Consider the following 17,728-nt stretch of genomic DNA (forward strand, 5'->3'; position numbering starts at 1 on the left):
AGTTTGATATTATTTGCATGCATCCTCTTCTGTTTCCTTTGATGCAGGCCAAGCTTTGTGCCTCGATACGATGGCTGGTCTCCAAGGCCTACAGTAGCTCTACGATCCCCCCAGACATCAGAAACCCCTTCTTCAAAGACAAAGAGGTGAGCTACATGTAAACCCTGTTCATGCTCATGGAATGTACTCAAACAGTCCATAGCAAACAAGGGTCAGAAATGATGAAAATGCCCTCATTCCATGTTTGGAATTCCCCCTGCCCTTCTCTCCCCCGTAAATTTGTTTCTGGATCCGCCCTTGAAAGTACATATACACTGTACATGTACCCTCAATGTTACCACTTTTTTTTGGTTGTCCCTAGGGTGAGGACCATCTCCGTCCTGCTGTTATCTACCAACTGTCATCAGGGGAGCTCTACAGTCGCGCCTGTGCCAACATCTTCCCTCCATCCTTGCACCAGTGGCAGGGCCACTGGAGCGTCATCCAGGGACTGTCACGGCGCGGGATCTACGTGGTGGATGACCGGAGACAGCCGGTCACCGAGGCCGTTCTGACCCAGACGCAGCGCATCAAATTGGTATGCAAGGGATGATAATTGTAATGAGCCCTTTCGGAATTTCAAAAGAAGCAAGGTCATTCAAAAACAAAGCATGCCCGCAAGGCCATGTAGGGTCTCGCTGATAGGGCAGACCTCATACATGCCTCCAAATGACCTTGGATGCACTTTATTTTGGGCATTCGATGTTGGAATACCAAACTGGCTCATTATGAATATCGGGTAGCAGCTTCTGAGATAAGAATGGTCTTTTTTCTGATTATGAAATACTGCTACTGTTATTGGTTGTTATTATTACGAGTCAGCTAAGCTGACTGCCCCAAACCGAACCACTTAAATCACAAGGAGGAAAAATATAAACAAAAAAGCAATCACTAAAGCATCAAGCTGGCATGCAGAGGGACGATAATAGACTGGTGCATTGAGCTCCACGGTCCACTCCATGGTCTCTTAACCAGTCAGAGCTGTGATTTAATGTCCAGCATTTAAGCATGAAAGTTCTTTCGTACGCATATGTGTGTATGACGTGTGGCTGCAACATGTCAGCGTGGCATTGGACAGGACTGTGTGTTTCATTGCTCGTGTGCTCAGTGGGTGGGGCCAACTGGATCGGTCTGTTGTATCATGAATTGTAGGGAAGGCATGCTTCAGAATGCAGCATGGTCATGCTCTGTCCAATGTATTCTTCCCAGTGTCTGGAAAGTGTGGCTTCCACACCGTGTATGAGCAAGCATTGTTTCCTACATGTAGTTTGTTCATAGCGGGGAATTACATGTAGGCAATGTTTGAAAAGTTGGTGTCCACATTCAACCTTGAAATGAAAATTGACCTACAAATGTTGCTACATTTTCATTTTTTTTACATTCATTGTCTACCAAAATAAGTTGTCCAAAAAGGCCTAGAAAGTGTCCCAAAGATGCAGAGACACTCCTGTGGTCAGTTACCCAGTCAGTTAGGAAGATAATCGTGCATATAAGGGAGTGGCTTCCAGAATTCGGAATGGTCTTAGACTTTTTCTGTTGGATGTTGCTCTTCTGTAATGTAGGATATCCCAGTAGGAGTATGGTGTTCCTACATGTATGTGCAATGTACATGTAGTTGGTGTCAAACTGAAGAGGGCTCTCCTGTTGTAAGTTTGCAGAATTTTTTATAGGAGAAATGCTGTAAATGGTTCTGACATGTACACAACAATATTGGAGTACATGTGGTTTTTGTTGCAACAAAGCATTGAGACTTTCAACCCTCCCCAAAAAAGTCCTTCTACCCACTATCCACAACAGATTCTCTTTTCTACATGTACATGTACCTGTGATGTCATTGGTGAAGTATGGTAACAAACAGCTTGTCCCCTTCTCCCTCCTATATCTGAAGCCATGTAAAAAACTTATGATCAAATAATGTGTCTCCTGAGGTGGGCATGAACTCACAAGGTTTATTTTAACTTTGGTTTCATGACTGAATCGCTCAGGACTTCTCTGATGGTGTTTGTGTACACATACATGTAACGAAGGTACATGTATGTAAACATCTTGGCCGCAACACCACTCATAAACATTCCCGACACTCAGATTGGTCATCAAAGACTTTAGCATTCTAGGCCACGGCCCGGTTTAGGTTCCTCGCAGGCACAGATTTTGTATGAAGTGATCCAAGACGTCCCGGGAAAAAATTACACATGATTGAGTTTCCCGGGGTTGATTGGCTGACTTCCCAGTTGAGCGGTGGTTAAGCATCCTGGCAATGTTGGGAAGGAGATTGAGTTCATACCGCCATTGGGTGCAGATTATTTGAGTTTTTCTCTTTTTTTAAGTTTCATTTTGAAAGAGAAATAAATGAAATGAACAGTGGAGATGTGCCAACATTGGCAGGGTTTACTAGTACGTGTAAATTAATTTAACTGCACAGTTTTCCTGGGGAAAGGATGTAGATTTTTCTGAGACTGGCTGAAATTAGTTGAATGTGGGATTTATTGTAGTTTATTTATTGTTTTGTTTATACAAGTTTGTTTTATTGTGGATTTTTGTTTTTGTTTTGTTTTTTGACTTGGTGTAGTGTACACAGTCATGACATCTAAAGATGTACATGCAGATTCAAACTTTTGCTTGATTACACTTGTAACTGATGTAATACACAAGTTGAAAGCTGAAAACATATTGCTTAGGCCGTAGCGAATTCATAGCATACCAATACCATAATTGTGATGGACTAATCTCTTGGCCACTTGCCGGAAGGCAGGATATGGCTGTACATGATCTCTGGAGATTGTTGCTACAGGTGTACAATTATGAATAGAGGGATTCACTGCCAAGGCGGCAACATCTGATACATAAGCCTCCCAATGCTGAAGTTTTGGGAGCAGATTGATACTGTGAAGGAAGGGATCCAGACATACCTGTACAAGGGTTAAGGCTACATCCGAATCTATTGTCTAGAGCCTATGTCTAGTTCTTTGCTCCATTGGAAATATGTAAGGAAACGCTGACGATAGACACACATATACGTGTACATGTAACCCTAACTCACCAAGCCTGCTTCAGATGGGCCTTTGACAAATACAATGTATTTGTGGCTGTTACGCACTTGTCAAACAAATTTACCATTATGAATAGCTTATAAATTACATGTACTGTCCAGTCTTTATGTTTAGTGACACAAGTTGATTTATTGTACATGTACATGTCCATGTACAATTGATGTGTTGGCCTTGTGAATTAAATATACAGGTACTAGTAAATGTGCATTATACATGTACATGTATAATGCACATAGTGTACACCAGTGCTCCTACTGCTACTGTCTACTGCATTGGGCCGTGGTGGGATGTTAAAACTATTACGTAAAAAAATCCTTCCTGTACATTTCCCAGATTTGTTTTAATATACATGTACGTATGTACAGCGTACATGGACATGAACACGCACTTGTTAGCCAGAATATGCACGGCCTGCCTTTGCACACTGAATTTATTTTTGTTGTGGCTGTCTTGGCTGATTTCTACTGAGAACATAAATGTACATGTACATTTCTTAATAGTTTTGCTGTGTGAAAAAACTGACCAAGTTAGGGTCAAGCATGACATCCCTCAAAAATGCCGTGCTGGAGGCTGCATTCCTGCCGTCCCATACCTCATATAGATTCTTATTTCACTGCCTTAACATTGCTACCGTTGTGTAATACTATTTTTAAACACGATAAACATGAACATTTGCAACATTTATGTATAGTTGCACCAAACCTCATTAGCATGGAACAAATTCTAATACTGGGTACTAAGTTTAAATTTCAACTCTGTTGTCACACTTTTGTCATGTGAGTCTGGTACAGATCACATCGTCTGAAGTTACTATTGAATGCAGATCAATGGCTCAATGCTTGTTTTTTTGTTTTCATTGTTTCAGAATGCCCACCTTGCTGTTATGGATTCCATAATGACTGCCTACACAGGAGAAGTGGTTAGCATTGAGAAGATTGTACAAGCTGTCAGGTCAGTTCAAAGCAGTCACATAACCTTTCACCTTAATTCCTTAGGCATAAAGACCTTGTTGCAGTCAAGTACATGTACCCACTGGTACCTGATGTGTGCCAGTTCAGCCTGTTTGCCAACCCAGCTGAGTACAGAACGCAAGGTTGATTGAAAATAAGTTAGAGGGATTGACATTTAGATCAAAGCGGAATCTTTCTCAAAGATAAAGCTGAAATGAATACTGTGTACATATACCTGTACTGAAATGAATACACATTTTAGTAGATGTGATTTTCATCAATTTTGCTTGAGCAGTTGACTGCCCTTGGACATCCAAATCAAAACCTATTCACAAGTTTTAGATTGTGTGCTTTTGTTTCCAGACGGATCACAACCTTCAATGCTTCCAGCGAGCTGCCCTTTGACCTGGAGAACGCCCTGGTGTTCTGGGTCAACAAGGTCTGTGTGGCGGCACGGCACCGCATGGAGCGGGAACGGCGGAGCCAGCAGGAGCAAGCCATGCAGACACAAGCGCAGAAGGTAAAAATGCCAGTGCAGCAGGTCAGAGAGCAGCTCCATAGACTGCTTGTGTGAAAGAGACCAAGCACCTCGATACCCAAAAATGAAATTCCTTGGGATCCATCACCTGTTAGCATTGTATGATCAAAGTGTGGACAAATCAGGAGGGTTTTTGTGCAGTAAAGTTAATTGATTGGCATCAAATACGTTCCATGGTCTGTGATACGTTGCCATCCACATACGGTATTGATGGAATGTGCATGATCTAAATGTGCACAAATCGACTGTGGTTTTTTTGTGTATCTGAAGTAATGGATGAGTTCTGTAGACTCCACACGCATACAAGATGGGGTGCTTTGATTCCCAGCTTTGACATTCCATAGGGGCCCTACGCTGTGCCTATCCATGTATGGCACTGAGTGTGTACGATTCTAATGTGGGCAAATTGATAGGGTCTTTGCATAGTGCCAGGTACATAGTGAGGATTAACATACCTATTACATCTCACAGTGACTGAGGTTTTTTTCTTCTACTAGGTTCGGATCAAGCGACAGCACCTACAACTCAAAGAAATGCCCGGTGTCCCCATCATCAAGAACGTCACCAAGGACATATCAGACGGCCGCAGTCTGTGCCTCCTGATACACTACTACTGCCCTCAGCATTTTTCATTGGATGGTAAACTTTCCTTAGTTTGCCAATCACATCACAATATGTGTGTCTGCCTCCTTTGTACATTGTAGATGTCCTTGTGTTCAGTGTGCATGGGTCATACCGACAGAATAATGTTCCTAAATGACATGGTTTATCGTCCTAGTGTTTATCATATTTTTTGGCAGAACTTAAAAGAGTTTGGGTAGAGTGCCATTACTTCTGCCAGAAATGTACATGTATAAGGTTTTGACCTTGTAAGAAAAGTGGTGGTGTGCACGCTCAGGTAGGGTTCATATCATTGACCTCCAGTCGCCGGAGCTTCCTATGATTCACTGATCAGTTTGATAGAGCACTCGGTCAGTTGGTACTGCAGTCAGTTCAAACAATCGTTGATTCTAAGGTAATTATAACATGAAGTCTGTGAAGTGTTTAGCCCGATAATTTAAAAATGCCGGTCTTTTTCTTCACTCCAGATGTGGACCTTCATGATACCATGTCCTTTGCCGATTCAGTCAACAATCTCCAGCAGGTGGAGAACTTCCTGGAGCAGCACCTGCCCGAGACCCACCACTTCACCTTTGAAGACCTGCTCTACTCCCCCGAGGCCCTGCGGGTCAACATCCTGGCCCTGACCGCTGAGCTCTTCTACTGGTTTGAGGTGGCCCGGCCGCCGCGGCTGGGCTTCAGCCAGGAGCTAGGTATGACCGAGACCCAGAACAAGTGGCTATGGTCATAACATAACACATTTTAAGTGTGGAAACCACCAGCTAGGGGCTTCTTCCATTTCCCATAGACTTGTGTAATGATTTCAGCCATAGCCAAGTGATTCAGACTCCGACTTTGGGTTTTTATTTTGACTCCATGTATGTAAATCATATGAGGCACTTTGTAACCTGGAAGTGACATTCCTTGGGGAAGAAACATCCCTTATGGCACACATGTTTCCATGTGCACAAAACCAACCACTGTGTCAATAGACTGATCCAGATAGTCCCATCACTGTGCATGTCTGCAGTTAACGTGCATTTCTCTGTGATGCCACACTGCGTATTGCACGGGCGTGCATCATAAGTGCCTGCAAACATAAATCACAGCTGTGATTGGTCCGAAACCGTGGGGTGTGGCTTCATTGATTGGCCAGTGAAGTGTTTCTCTCTGTCCTCCATGTGTTTGGAGTCCACTACTTCCATTCACATGGAGGCACACGGCCCTATCCTGAGGCCCTACTAGATGGCACTCTCAATCCGTCAAGAATTCTTTCTCTTTAACCACATATTCACCATAGATCCTTAGATCCTTCAAAATCCATTAGGAAGTTTGGAGGACAGTGACGGATTGATGGAGATAGTTTCTTTCCACAGAACTCAGTTAGTAATTGAACATTCTAGTGCCAAGAATATGTCAATGGTTTCTTGTATGGTGGAAAAGTTGGGAGCATTCAGGATGGTTCCTTTGAGAAATGCCATGGAAGTAGGGGTTAAAAATGAAAAATTTGTCCCAGAATAAACTGCTGTTGGGAAGACGTAACTTCCAGCATTGGGCTTTGTTCTGCAGTAATTTGTAAACAGTGTTTGGTATACAAATAAAGATATGCTGCCCTTAGTGGTGGAGTAGATGAGACAATTGTATAAGCAAACATAAGGTTGTAGATTATAGTCTCTCCTAGCAAGCTTGTGTATTTTTCTGGCAGTGTCTTGGACAGCACCCAGAATAGAGTGTTCTCATTTTCTTCTCAGAAAATGATTACATATTTCATGTCCTTTATACAATTCAAACTTTGGTCCATTCAGGTCAAAAGTTTCCTGTAACCCCTGAATCTGGAAGATCCCGGGTACAGCAGCTGCCCCCGCTCCCCATCAGCTCGGCGACGAAGAAGAGTTTCCACGGCGATGCACCATCTCCAAGGTCAGAGCTGAGGAGTGCGGCGAGCAACCCCGAGGTCAACAGGATCACATCTGCCAGCCCTCAGTAAGTTTGCTGTGGAAACTACGCAGTCAAATTCATTTGAATACTAATACAGCTTTTTGTTGACTCGTGTTCACTCATACTAGGGCTTCTCTCTGTATTTCGGTCAAGACTTTCTTGAGGTCCACCTCCTGAAACTTTTGCATAGTTTCAAACTGTAATTTTTTGGTTGTGCCATGCAGATGTCTTCCTTTAAGATATACAAAGAGAATCTGAAAATACTTTAATGATCAATTCAATCTCACAAAAGCACGCTTTAGTCATGAGAATATTGTCTTATTTTTCAGGAGTCATTTCAACATCTTTACCCAGTTTAATTGAAGCACTAATGTCATACATGTACATTTATTGTAATGTGCAACGAGAGTCACTATGTATGTTAGGATTTTTACGAAGCCTGTTCCACAGTGAAGTCTCATGATCTCGTGAAATAAGGAAACTTTTTGTGAGACCCAGCATTCTACCAGTAACAACTCAGAGTCATAGCGTAATGTTACTCTGTAAACGCAAAAAGTGAAGGGCATTTATCAAACCTTAACTTGATTTTTTTTTTTCAGGTCTGAGTTCCATTTAGGTAGCTGACCGCATGTATTCTTGTACTGTTTGGATCTGTTTTCCTTTGGTCCCAGCATTAAAGGCCAATACATGGCTGTGTGGGTGAAGGAAACTATAGCTTTGAAAAAGGCCCCAAGTTTTCCTCTTCACACATATTGATATATCAGGGGGCCAGAATTAGAAGCCATTACTGGGGGCTTTCCTATTTGCAGGCAAGGGCAAGTTTGATCAAGGGCCACAAGCTAACTAGTGGTTGGTTCATGATGTACGTAGTGCATGTGCAGTAAAGTCGAAGTGGGAACAACCCTTGTCAACCGTTGTCAGGTCATTAGGCCAAGGGAAGATACCAAAAGGTGGCCGCAGGAAGGGTAGAAGGGCAAAAATAACAGTGAAAATGGCTGTTAAGTGACATACTGTTTTTCCGGCATTTTTCTTATAACTGGTGCACTGTGCTATTAAAGTGGTTTATGGCAACCGACGATGCGACCAACTTCGATAGGCTGGTTGCAGATAGTTGATTAGACTAGTCTAACCACTGTCAACTAGCGTACATTCTGTCAGAGTAAGTCCTTGATTGAAGTTGGCCCAGGGTGTTGTGCACATGTTACATGCTTCTATGACTAATAGGATGCTCAAGTTAATTACCTGTGTCTGTGTGAGTATGAGGACCTCAAAGTCATGTAGAACCATCTTCTCGGATTGGTTTATATTTTCATTGTATCCCTATCTTGTCCCTCCAGGAGGACCCAGTCTCTACTGGTTCACAGGGAGAGGAAGCCCCGCAATGCCCTGCACGCCGAACAGGGGGAAGACGGTCCCTCCAACCTGAGGCGGGCCAGTTCCCTGGAGAACATGGAGGCCAGAGAGTCCTTCCTGGCCTGGCAGAGCCGGGAGGAAGCCAGGGACAGGTATGGCCAAGTCTGTTGTCAGCATGTGCCATTGTATTTGTAATGGTCAAAGACTTGGTGCAGCCTTGCCAATACAGACTGTGCAGACTGGATGATATCAAGTAGTTCATTAAATACCATTCAGTATTGTATTTCTACCATCTCATGGGGGGGAGGTAGAATGATGGATCTTATTGATGTATATCCTCTTTTTGTTTATAGGAATTCAAAAAATTGATACCCAGCTAGTTACAAAAAGATGGAGGACAAGAGATTTATATGAAGCTGAATGCCCTCTATCTTTCCAAGCTTTCAGAGTTTACACTCTTGGGTAAAGACTCATTTTGAAAGGATTCATTGTTGATTTTCATGCACAAAAGTAAGAGTCATTCTTAGAGCAGGAGAACCTTCCCATAATGTCTCAGAATGAGTAGTTAATTTGTGCAAACGGTCACTGTTTCAGGTCACATACATTTGGAACTCCCAGCCCGGGCAGTGCTCCGGCGTCAACTGTGCGAGACAGCAACACCAACAACCTCCTTGCCAAGGTCAGCATCGACAGCGATATGAACGATAGCCACAACTTCTCCGAGCTTGGTGGCATGCCCAACCTGAATGGTCAGCTGTCCAAGGAAGGGAATGACAGTGGAGAGGGACTGATGTCCTCATCCGCGCACTTTGAAAACGAAGATGACCTTGAGGTGGAGAGCTTGACTTCAGCCCTATCGCGGATCTCACAGCAAACTGAAAAACCAGTCTCGTGTAGTTACAGCGAGGAGGTGCAACTCCCGAGTAGATCGCCTGGAGGTGAAAATGGAATCTCAGCAGATCAAGAGCTGACAAATGTGACTCCTCTCAGTAGTATGTCATCAAGGCCGAGCCAGTCTCTGAACTCAGAGACTGGCCGAATGGACCTATTAGACCAAACCCGCGACAGAATTGGACAGTCGAGGACAAATGGCAGTGGAGAGTTTGGACACCCGGAAGCGATTGAGCCCGAAACAGACATGAGAGCTGTGACACAGTCCCGGAGACGTCTGAAGCTTGACATTGAGCCAGTGGACACAAAGCAGACAGAGAGGCTCCTCCCAGCAGTCGTTAGGCCACTCAAGGAGAAATCCCGCAATGTGAACAAGAAAGAGGAGAGTGGGGAGGGCCGTAGGATTGCCCGCAACCCACGAGAGGACAGATCTGGGAGGTCGCCTAACCCAAATGGCAGCAACATGACAACGTGGTCACGGAAGCAAAGTGCCGGTGGAGATGGTGAGTCCCCGGAGAGTATTGATGCTACGACACCACTTAGCGGTGAGAGCATAGCTGATTCCCTAGCTGGGATGGTGCACTACAGCTGCAGCAGCAGCACCGCCTGGCCTGGCAGAAGCCAAGACCCGGCGTTGCACAGCACCAGGCCGACCCCACTTCTTACACCCACTTCTCACCTCTGCCAACCGGAAGAGCCGCATGTGGCCCACGCCAGGCATGGCGAGGCTTTCTTCATCCACTCTCATGCACAGCCTGAGCAGTCTGTAGGAAATAGTTCTCTTAGTAGGACTGGCACCGGTAGTAGCTTTACTATTGCTGATAAGAAGTACACTGTGGCCAGCGCCCTGGAGGCTGGTATACCCGTCGTATCTTCTCTGGTTGACCTGCAGGACAGCGAGGAGCCAGCATCCTATGACAACCGAGCCAGCCCCCGCCACCCTTCTGCTCACCCTAGCTTGCATGCTGCACCCTCTCATAGTCCTGTTTCTGCTTGGCACCCTACAGAAATTCTGTCTGGCACCCGCACCCAAACCCTTCCCCTAACCTGCATGCCCAGCCTAACCCGCATGTCCGGCCCAACCCACATGCCCAGCCCAATCCGCATGCCCGGCCAAATCTGCCCCCGCATGAAACCGCTATCAATCGTAATGCTGGGCATTCAGGTGATGACAGGCCAGGCCTGACGCATGCGGAGTCCCCCCAGGGACATTCTAACACAGGTATGGACACAGGTAGTCATAACACCCCTAGCAATCATCCCCAAAGCCCGGAGAAAGAGTCCTCTAAGTTGCATGCGGAGCTGATCCAAAGAGAGTCTGCCGCTGACCCACGGAAACCTGTACTAATGACATTTAACTCCAACCTCAGCCCCAACGAAAAGTCATCGCTGAAGCAGTTCATTATTCCACCTACCTCTACCCAAGTCATTAGCTCTGACCAAGACAGTGACCTTGACCACAAACCAAGCTCATCCAGTTTGACAACCTCTCAGGAACACAAAGATCTAAAAGGATGTGAGAAATTAGAAGCAGAATTGGCACACAAAACCCATCCCATGGATACAGAACGAACAGACATAGAATCCAGCCCCAAGTTGGCAATAGACCCTGACAGTTCATCATTAATCATGCACTCCAACCCCTATTTAAGCCCTCCTACTACTCAGCCCACCATGGTAGATCATTCCTGCATACCACTCGAGTCGACCAGTAGCTATCCCGAAAGCCAGGTGCTTACCACCTGGGGTGCTAACTCCAAACAAACTCCTTTGTCTGGCATTATTAACACAGGTGGTGGGAACTTGACCCAGTCCGGAAGCTTAGCGGCGGGTGATCTAGCTCAAATCCGGTCACGCTTGGAAGAGAAGCGTCGCCTCATGGACTCAGACAAACGCAAGCTGGAGCGTCATTGGAGCAAGCAGAGGCAGCGCATGGGGAAGGCTGCCTTCCTCCAGGTCCTGGCCAATCAGAAGCGGGTGAAGGACCCTTTGGCAGGTGACCAACCTGTCGGAACGGAAGACGACCGGTCAATGATTGGTGAGAAGACGAGATCACAGGATGTTTACTCCCGGGAGGAGCTGGAGCGGTCCATCGAGAAGTCCCGGACACAGTGGGCCAGCAATCAGGCCCAGCAAGAAGGCAAGATTACCTTTGCAGATCTTGGCTCCAGCAAGGAGAAGCAGCTGTCCAACTGGAGTGTTGCTGACAGTCCCCGATCACAGCGGCCCACAGCATCAAGCCAGTTAGCAGACAGGCCAGAGTCACCCCCAGGCATCTCGGAGGTCGCAGCTGGCAAGGGGAGCCCGGGTTCCAGCTCTGGGTCGCATTCCCCACACATGACGTCAGACGAGTACAATACTTCCCTGGAGAAGCTCAACGCCAATTTGTCCCAGCTACAGAACGAGATCCAACGACTGTCACTGCAGCAGGAGCAGATGCGGAGTGTCATGGAATCCCCACGTCCCCCCAGTGAGCGCAGCCAGTCGCCCCAGCATGCCCCACCCGCAGACAGCAAACCTTTTATCTTGCATGCTGGGAGTGACCCACCTGCCACATCACAAGGATTCTTCCTGAGCTCAGACACAAACAAAGAACCAGAATCTTTTGTTCTACATGAGAACCCAGTCTACGAAATGTCCGGGGCGGACATGCAAATGCACAGCCCCCGTCCCGTTGGCCCCGTGCAGAAACTGGCCCCGGAAGTTGGACAGGGTTCCATCACCAGACCTGTTGAGCAGCCCAAAATTCCGAAATCGCCATACCCAGCCAATCAAGTCCCGTCCTCGTCACCAGACAACACATACATCATTCCCCCTGCGCAGACTCCTGTCAAAAACATTGTCTCCGAGACGCCCAAGAACGAAGTGCCACAGAATATCACCCATGTCGTGGCGTCCACGCCAGCCAATGAGCCACCACGCAATGCAGACGCTCTGGCCAACCAGCACCAACCGCCGCTACCCACAGTCGCGAGTCTGTCCAATCACATGGCTCAAATGTCCAATAAAGAGCAGTCACTGGCCAGTCCTGTTGAAGCCGTTGAGGTTGTGAAAAGACCAAAGAAAAATCGTGAGGCCACATCACCAACTCGGAAAAAGCGTAGCTCATTGTATGAGATTGTCGGTGAGGGCGAGGATGACGATGAAAACCTAAGTGAGGATGAACACTTGGTAGTGCGCCCCCTAGATTCGACAGGAAATTCTTCATTAGATGCAAAAACGAAAGCAAAGGGATTTGTTATTGCTTCAGAAACAGTGAGTTTGAAATTTATCATTTTTGATTTTAGAATCCTACAAAGTGGAACACCAAATGTCTCTCATGAGCCAATGTGGCCCCTAAGGCCACCATCTGTCGTTTATTTTCATGAGAAAATTTCCACTCTCCCTGGATGGGATGCCAACCTGTCCATTACAGGTTGTTCACCAGCTAATGTTAACACCCTTTCTATGCTCCTGGTCAGAGAGGAGCAAATAGGATAAAATGGCTTGGCCCAACGGCACATATTTTCAGTAGCTGGATTCAAACCCTGACCTCTGAATCATAAACCACAATGTCATATTTTCCCCCATAACATTGATAAATGAAAAGGCTGTAAATAAGGACAGCTTATCTAGTAGAATACCGTTAAGATTTTGGAAATCAGTCATTTTAAAATCTTGACCTCAGTCCTGTTTCTCAGTTTCAATAACAGTGATCGTAGTTGTTCAAACAGTAGTTGATTTCGGGCCCATTTACACACACTAGCAATTAAGGAAGGCTTTAAAGGAAAGCGATATGCTTTAAGATGTTTTACATTTGCCTACAAGGCCGATGTAAATGCATGCAAATTACTGGCTTTCTGCAAGAGCAATTATGCACCACAGGAAGAATCAAAGGCACAAGGAAATGCTTTACAATGCTATTTAGTCTATGACATCACACTTAACAAGTCCACTGATTGGCCAGACTTTGCTGTGTCAGCACAGTGTCTTTGAAATTTGCTCAGGTTTCTAAACACCATCGTTCATCTCCCTGTCGTGTGGTTTGTCATTTGTCTGTAGAAACAGTCCCGTGGGAAACCAATTTTTTGTTGTATTGTGGGGAATTCTTTTACTATTTATCTGTGCAAATATTCCCTCAGAGTTTGCCAAATATTTGGCTCTTCTGTTAAATTGCTTTTTGTAAAATCTCCAGGACCAGTTGGATGAGGTGGAGAGAAGGAAGATGCTGTTCCTCCAGAATCGCCTTAAGAAGCAAGAGGAGGAAAAAGCCAAGAGAGCGTCACGGGAGGCCGACATGGAGAAGAAGAGAGAGCAGAACAGGTCCGTTCATACTCAGATCGTGCCACTACTCTGATTGTCTGCTTGATTTTGGATTTTTGCTGGTTTTGACTTCTTTTCATTTTTTATTTGGATAGGCGGAAACAAGAAGAGATGGAAGCCAAGAAGGCAGAAGAGAGAGCACGTCGGGAGCAGATTAGGTTGGAGTACCAGAGACGCAAACTCCAAGAACAACAGGTACGGGACTTGGGTCTGCGTGGCACGACATTTCGTACATGTGGTCCTCGCCACTTGATGATCTCATTGCAGTGGACAGGACTTTGAATCTTAAGGGAGCAAACTGTAACCAGCAGCCTGGCGTCACTATTGAAAAGCAAGACCATGCTCTGGAAGCAGACGAGCACTCTCAACATATCCAAGAAATAACAGCAAATGATATCTTTCCCCACAACTACGATTTGTTCCCAAAGAAAAGTCAGTACAAAGTACAAAGTACAATAGCAGGATAGCGCAGTACTAAACGATGATACAAGACAGTGTGACTTAAGTAAAAAATCACAACTGCACTACAGTACGACAATACTTGATACAAATTACAATACTCATCACATTGAGCCCCGATAATCACACAATATCTCCAACAACAGATCATGCAAAATATACATACAATTACGGAAGGTTTCAAAGATTAATACATGTACTTTTCCACTTGACTTACATGTACATGTGGAACATGGCTGGAGCCATGCTTTCTGCAAAACTGAAGGAAAATGGAGAGAGAATTTGGCACAGCTCTATCCTATTCGAAACCCACAGAAAAAGACCCCGTTGATACCGCATGCACGGGAAGCATCAAAAAGTAAAAACTTTATGTTAATTACCCCTGTGAAATGAATATGTAAAAAGAAAGGAAGGATGAGGGCACCCTTAACAGACATGGTTCCCTACAATAGCTAATATGCATAATGGGCACATAATTAAGGAACCGCTACGTGCAGTCATTGTACAAATTAGAATGCAAATGATATTCGTGCTGTCATTTTGCTGATGTAGCATTTGGTTTCATTTAGCAGGAGAACGAACCAGCCCCAGCAAGGCGGGCCAAGCCCACCAAGCCCCGCCCTAAATCGACCGTAGTGGAAGACCAAACAGACTTCGGTCGGCCTGCAACAAGTCGCTATGCTCCGGACAGGGACCTGGACAATTACAGTAAGCAATGTTTCCCACAGTTTGAAGATTGGAAGGCAAGTTCCTAGTCTTCCTGTCGTTTTGGATCTCCAGGAAGGGTTTAAGGTCAAAGGTTAAAGGGTATCATTCACTAGTAGCTCTGTTCAGTTTTGAGTTTACCTATTGAAAAAGATTAAAACTGATTGCATAGAATCACTAACTGGCCTCACTGTATTTGACTAGTAGCTTCTAATGCGCAAGCAAGCTACTATAAAGTGTCAATTGAAGTCAGAGGTTATGGTCTAATGTCAGAGGTCAAAAGGCTTTCTCTCTGGACTTGGTGCAGGAACTTCAGTTGTTGCTTAGTGACTTCATTGGAGCTGAGGGGGGACATATTAGCTGTGCATAGTGGGTCATACATGCAAATGAGACATGGTGACCTATTTTCAACAGAATGTGCACAAATACATGCCATCTTTTCTTGAGAGAATGGTACATATTCATTGTTGACTTTACGTGTATGCACCAAGTCCATGAGGTCTGGAATGTTGGCCGTCCTTAAAGATTTTTTTAAATGTATGCTGCATATATACATAGATTTTTAATAAAAAGCACTAGCGCATTGTGGTCTTTCCTGGATTTTGTTTTTTTAGTTTGCATTTTGAAGTACATGTAATAGGTTTTTCTGATGTTTCCCCCAGTGTTTCAGCAATTCCATACATGTGCAATGCACACCATAACATATAAGTACATGTACCATAGATGACGTAAGTCAACTTCACATGGATCCCCTTCAATTCAGCAGAACATCCATGATACCATTCTTTTCTATTAAGCATCTGCAGTGAACAGCAGTTTGCTGCCCTCTGTTGATTGATTGTGTAGTTGATGGAAATTTATTTATTGTGGAAGTCTTTGAGCAAGCACACATACTTACATCATAAGCATTCCAACATAAAACCAACCAAAGATTTGTCTTGTAACTCACAGGCCGGGAATGGCCGGCTACGACAAGAGTCCTAAGTCACCAGAGCTATGGTACCTTTGAGGCAGAGGCCTTCGTAAAAATGGTTTCTCATTCACCCTGCTCTCTTTTTCTCAGCTGCTGCTTTCATTTTCTTTATAATTTGGTGTTAAATTTTATACTGACTTATCATTGCTTCTTGAAAAATAAGTAGCTATAAATGCAAACTGAATACCTGTGAGAGCTAGAGCACCAAAAATAGTATTGGCAAAAGACCTGAGAAAATCCATCCACATTCTTGGAAAAACCACTTTACCATCTGTAAGAAAGGCTTACCCCCTTAAAAAGGGCTGTATGCTATTTTTATATTTTTTACTCAGCCTCAAACAGTTTTGAAATGTGGAACTCGTAGGACCCTTCACACTATTAATCTGTGTTTATGAGGTGCTTGAGTACAAGGTAAATCATTTGATATATCAAATTGGAGAGCAGTGGGAGTTTCTGAGGCATGTGGAAAACTATTGAGTCAAAAATACGGTTGGATCTGGTCACAGATTTTAGTACAGTGTACTTAGTAAGTACCAAGTTTGATGAGTAATAATTAACACAAGAACCAGTTTAATTAAAAAATCAGTTAATTACTAATCAGCAAATAAGGCAAATGCAGTGGGCATCTCTCAGTTTGTAGTTGTTATTAAGCAAGTCGTTAGGATAAGTTACGCCACCGTTAGCAATGCTACACCGCTCTCGATCATCAGGTGCCCCGAAGAAATCCTTCACGGTGAGTGCGCCCTCGAGTGGCGGTGGCAGCGGCGCTGAGAGTCAGGTCAAAGTGCCCCCCGTTGACGGCCCCGAGCAGGCCGCTGGTATGTTTGGTTTTGTTGGAGTGCCTTGCTGTGAAGTCATGTTTCACCCATACCTTTACAACAACAAAAAAATCCTACCGTAACTCATGATTTGCTGTTTTTGTTGAAGCTAACATCAAACATATCATTGTCATTTGTTTTTGGATAACCCATCACGTTTGGCCATTATTTTCATCCTAAGTATTAATTTGTTTGCAGAAGTTAGACGACATAGTATGTAGCATTGCAAGAGCTGCTTGTGTGATTATCTGACTACATGTATCATCAGGAAAGGGCTCTGGTGTCATTCATTTTGCCTTTTGTGGTTACCATTTTGCTTTGGATTTTTGGATTTTTAAAAGTGAAAAGATCCCTGCTTTGGAACCTCAGACTGTTTTTAAACTTCAAACTCAGCAGTCTCAGTTTGAAAACCAATAAAGTCAGTCCAGTTTTAATGCAAAGTTCAAATTGTCCCTGAAAAGTGAGGCCAGTTTTGTTGTTGAACTTCCCAAGCTCAATTCAGTAATATTGCCCAGGTTTTTGCAAGCTTGCTTTGTTGGAATTGGTTGAATTTGAATTCCCAGATTAACAATAATGTTGACAAATAAATACATAAAATGCTTAAAATTTATTAGCATTGTAATTCAATCCGTTGCCATTTGTTTAGCTATTGCATTTTTGCTTTGTTGTTTTAATTTTTGCTGTAATTGTATTAAAAAGTAATTTTATTTCAGCTAACTGAATAGTACATTATCCATTTGTTAATCCGTCATGTTTTATAGTTTTGACTCTCAATTCTTCATTTATTAATTTCATTATTTTAATTTTTGCCATCTTTCCAGGAAATATTAACCTCGTTAAGTTCTATACTAGAAGGTCAAGAAATTTCATTTTTTTCCACAATCGAAATTTCTCCAAGAAAAACTTGACAGCCCCTTACAAGTTGGGCAGTTAATTCCATATTTGCCATGAGAACAGTAGTATGCTGGTCCAATGGAAATTGCCATTAGATAAGCCTTGGGTTGTAGAGAACAAGGCTAAATACAGGTTGAAACTTGGACTCTGTATATATTCACATTACAGGAAAGCTGGGTGTCACTTTGCCACTGCACCATCTACAATAAAGTCAGCAG

The 17,728-nt window shown here is 44.2% G+C and overlaps 1 protein-coding gene across 1 annotated transcript in view; it reads left to right on the forward strand.

The window, feature by feature from the left end:
- The window catches only part of LOC147795250 (calmodulin-regulated spectrin-associated protein 1-like), a 26,921-nt gene continuing 9,193 nt past the window's right edge, over positions 1-17,728 (forward strand). Inside the window, 16 exon segments of the mRNA XM_087132157.1 lie at positions 1-146; positions 362-577; positions 3,955-4,040; positions 4,403-4,559; positions 5,075-5,216; positions 5,666-5,890; positions 6,983-7,160; positions 8,453-8,620; positions 9,063-9,939; positions 9,942-10,028; positions 10,030-10,375; positions 10,378-12,614; positions 13,534-13,661; positions 13,757-13,856; positions 14,693-14,828; positions 16,509-16,616. Coding sequence (XP_086988283.1) covers positions 18-146; positions 362-577; positions 3,955-4,040; positions 4,403-4,559; positions 5,075-5,216; positions 5,666-5,890; positions 6,983-7,160; positions 8,453-8,620; positions 9,063-9,939; positions 9,942-10,028; positions 10,030-10,375; positions 10,378-12,614; positions 13,534-13,661; positions 13,757-13,856; positions 14,693-14,828; positions 16,509-16,616 — 5,320 coding nt within the window. The 5' untranslated portion in view covers positions 1-17.

This window comes from Acanthaster planci, unplaced genomic scaffold, assembly GCF_054643075.1.
Source record: "Acanthaster planci isolate LZ-2023a unplaced genomic scaffold, COTS_SCS Contig105, whole genome shotgun sequence".
NCBI lineage: Eukaryota > Metazoa > Echinodermata > Asteroidea > Valvatida > Acanthasteridae > Acanthaster > Acanthaster planci.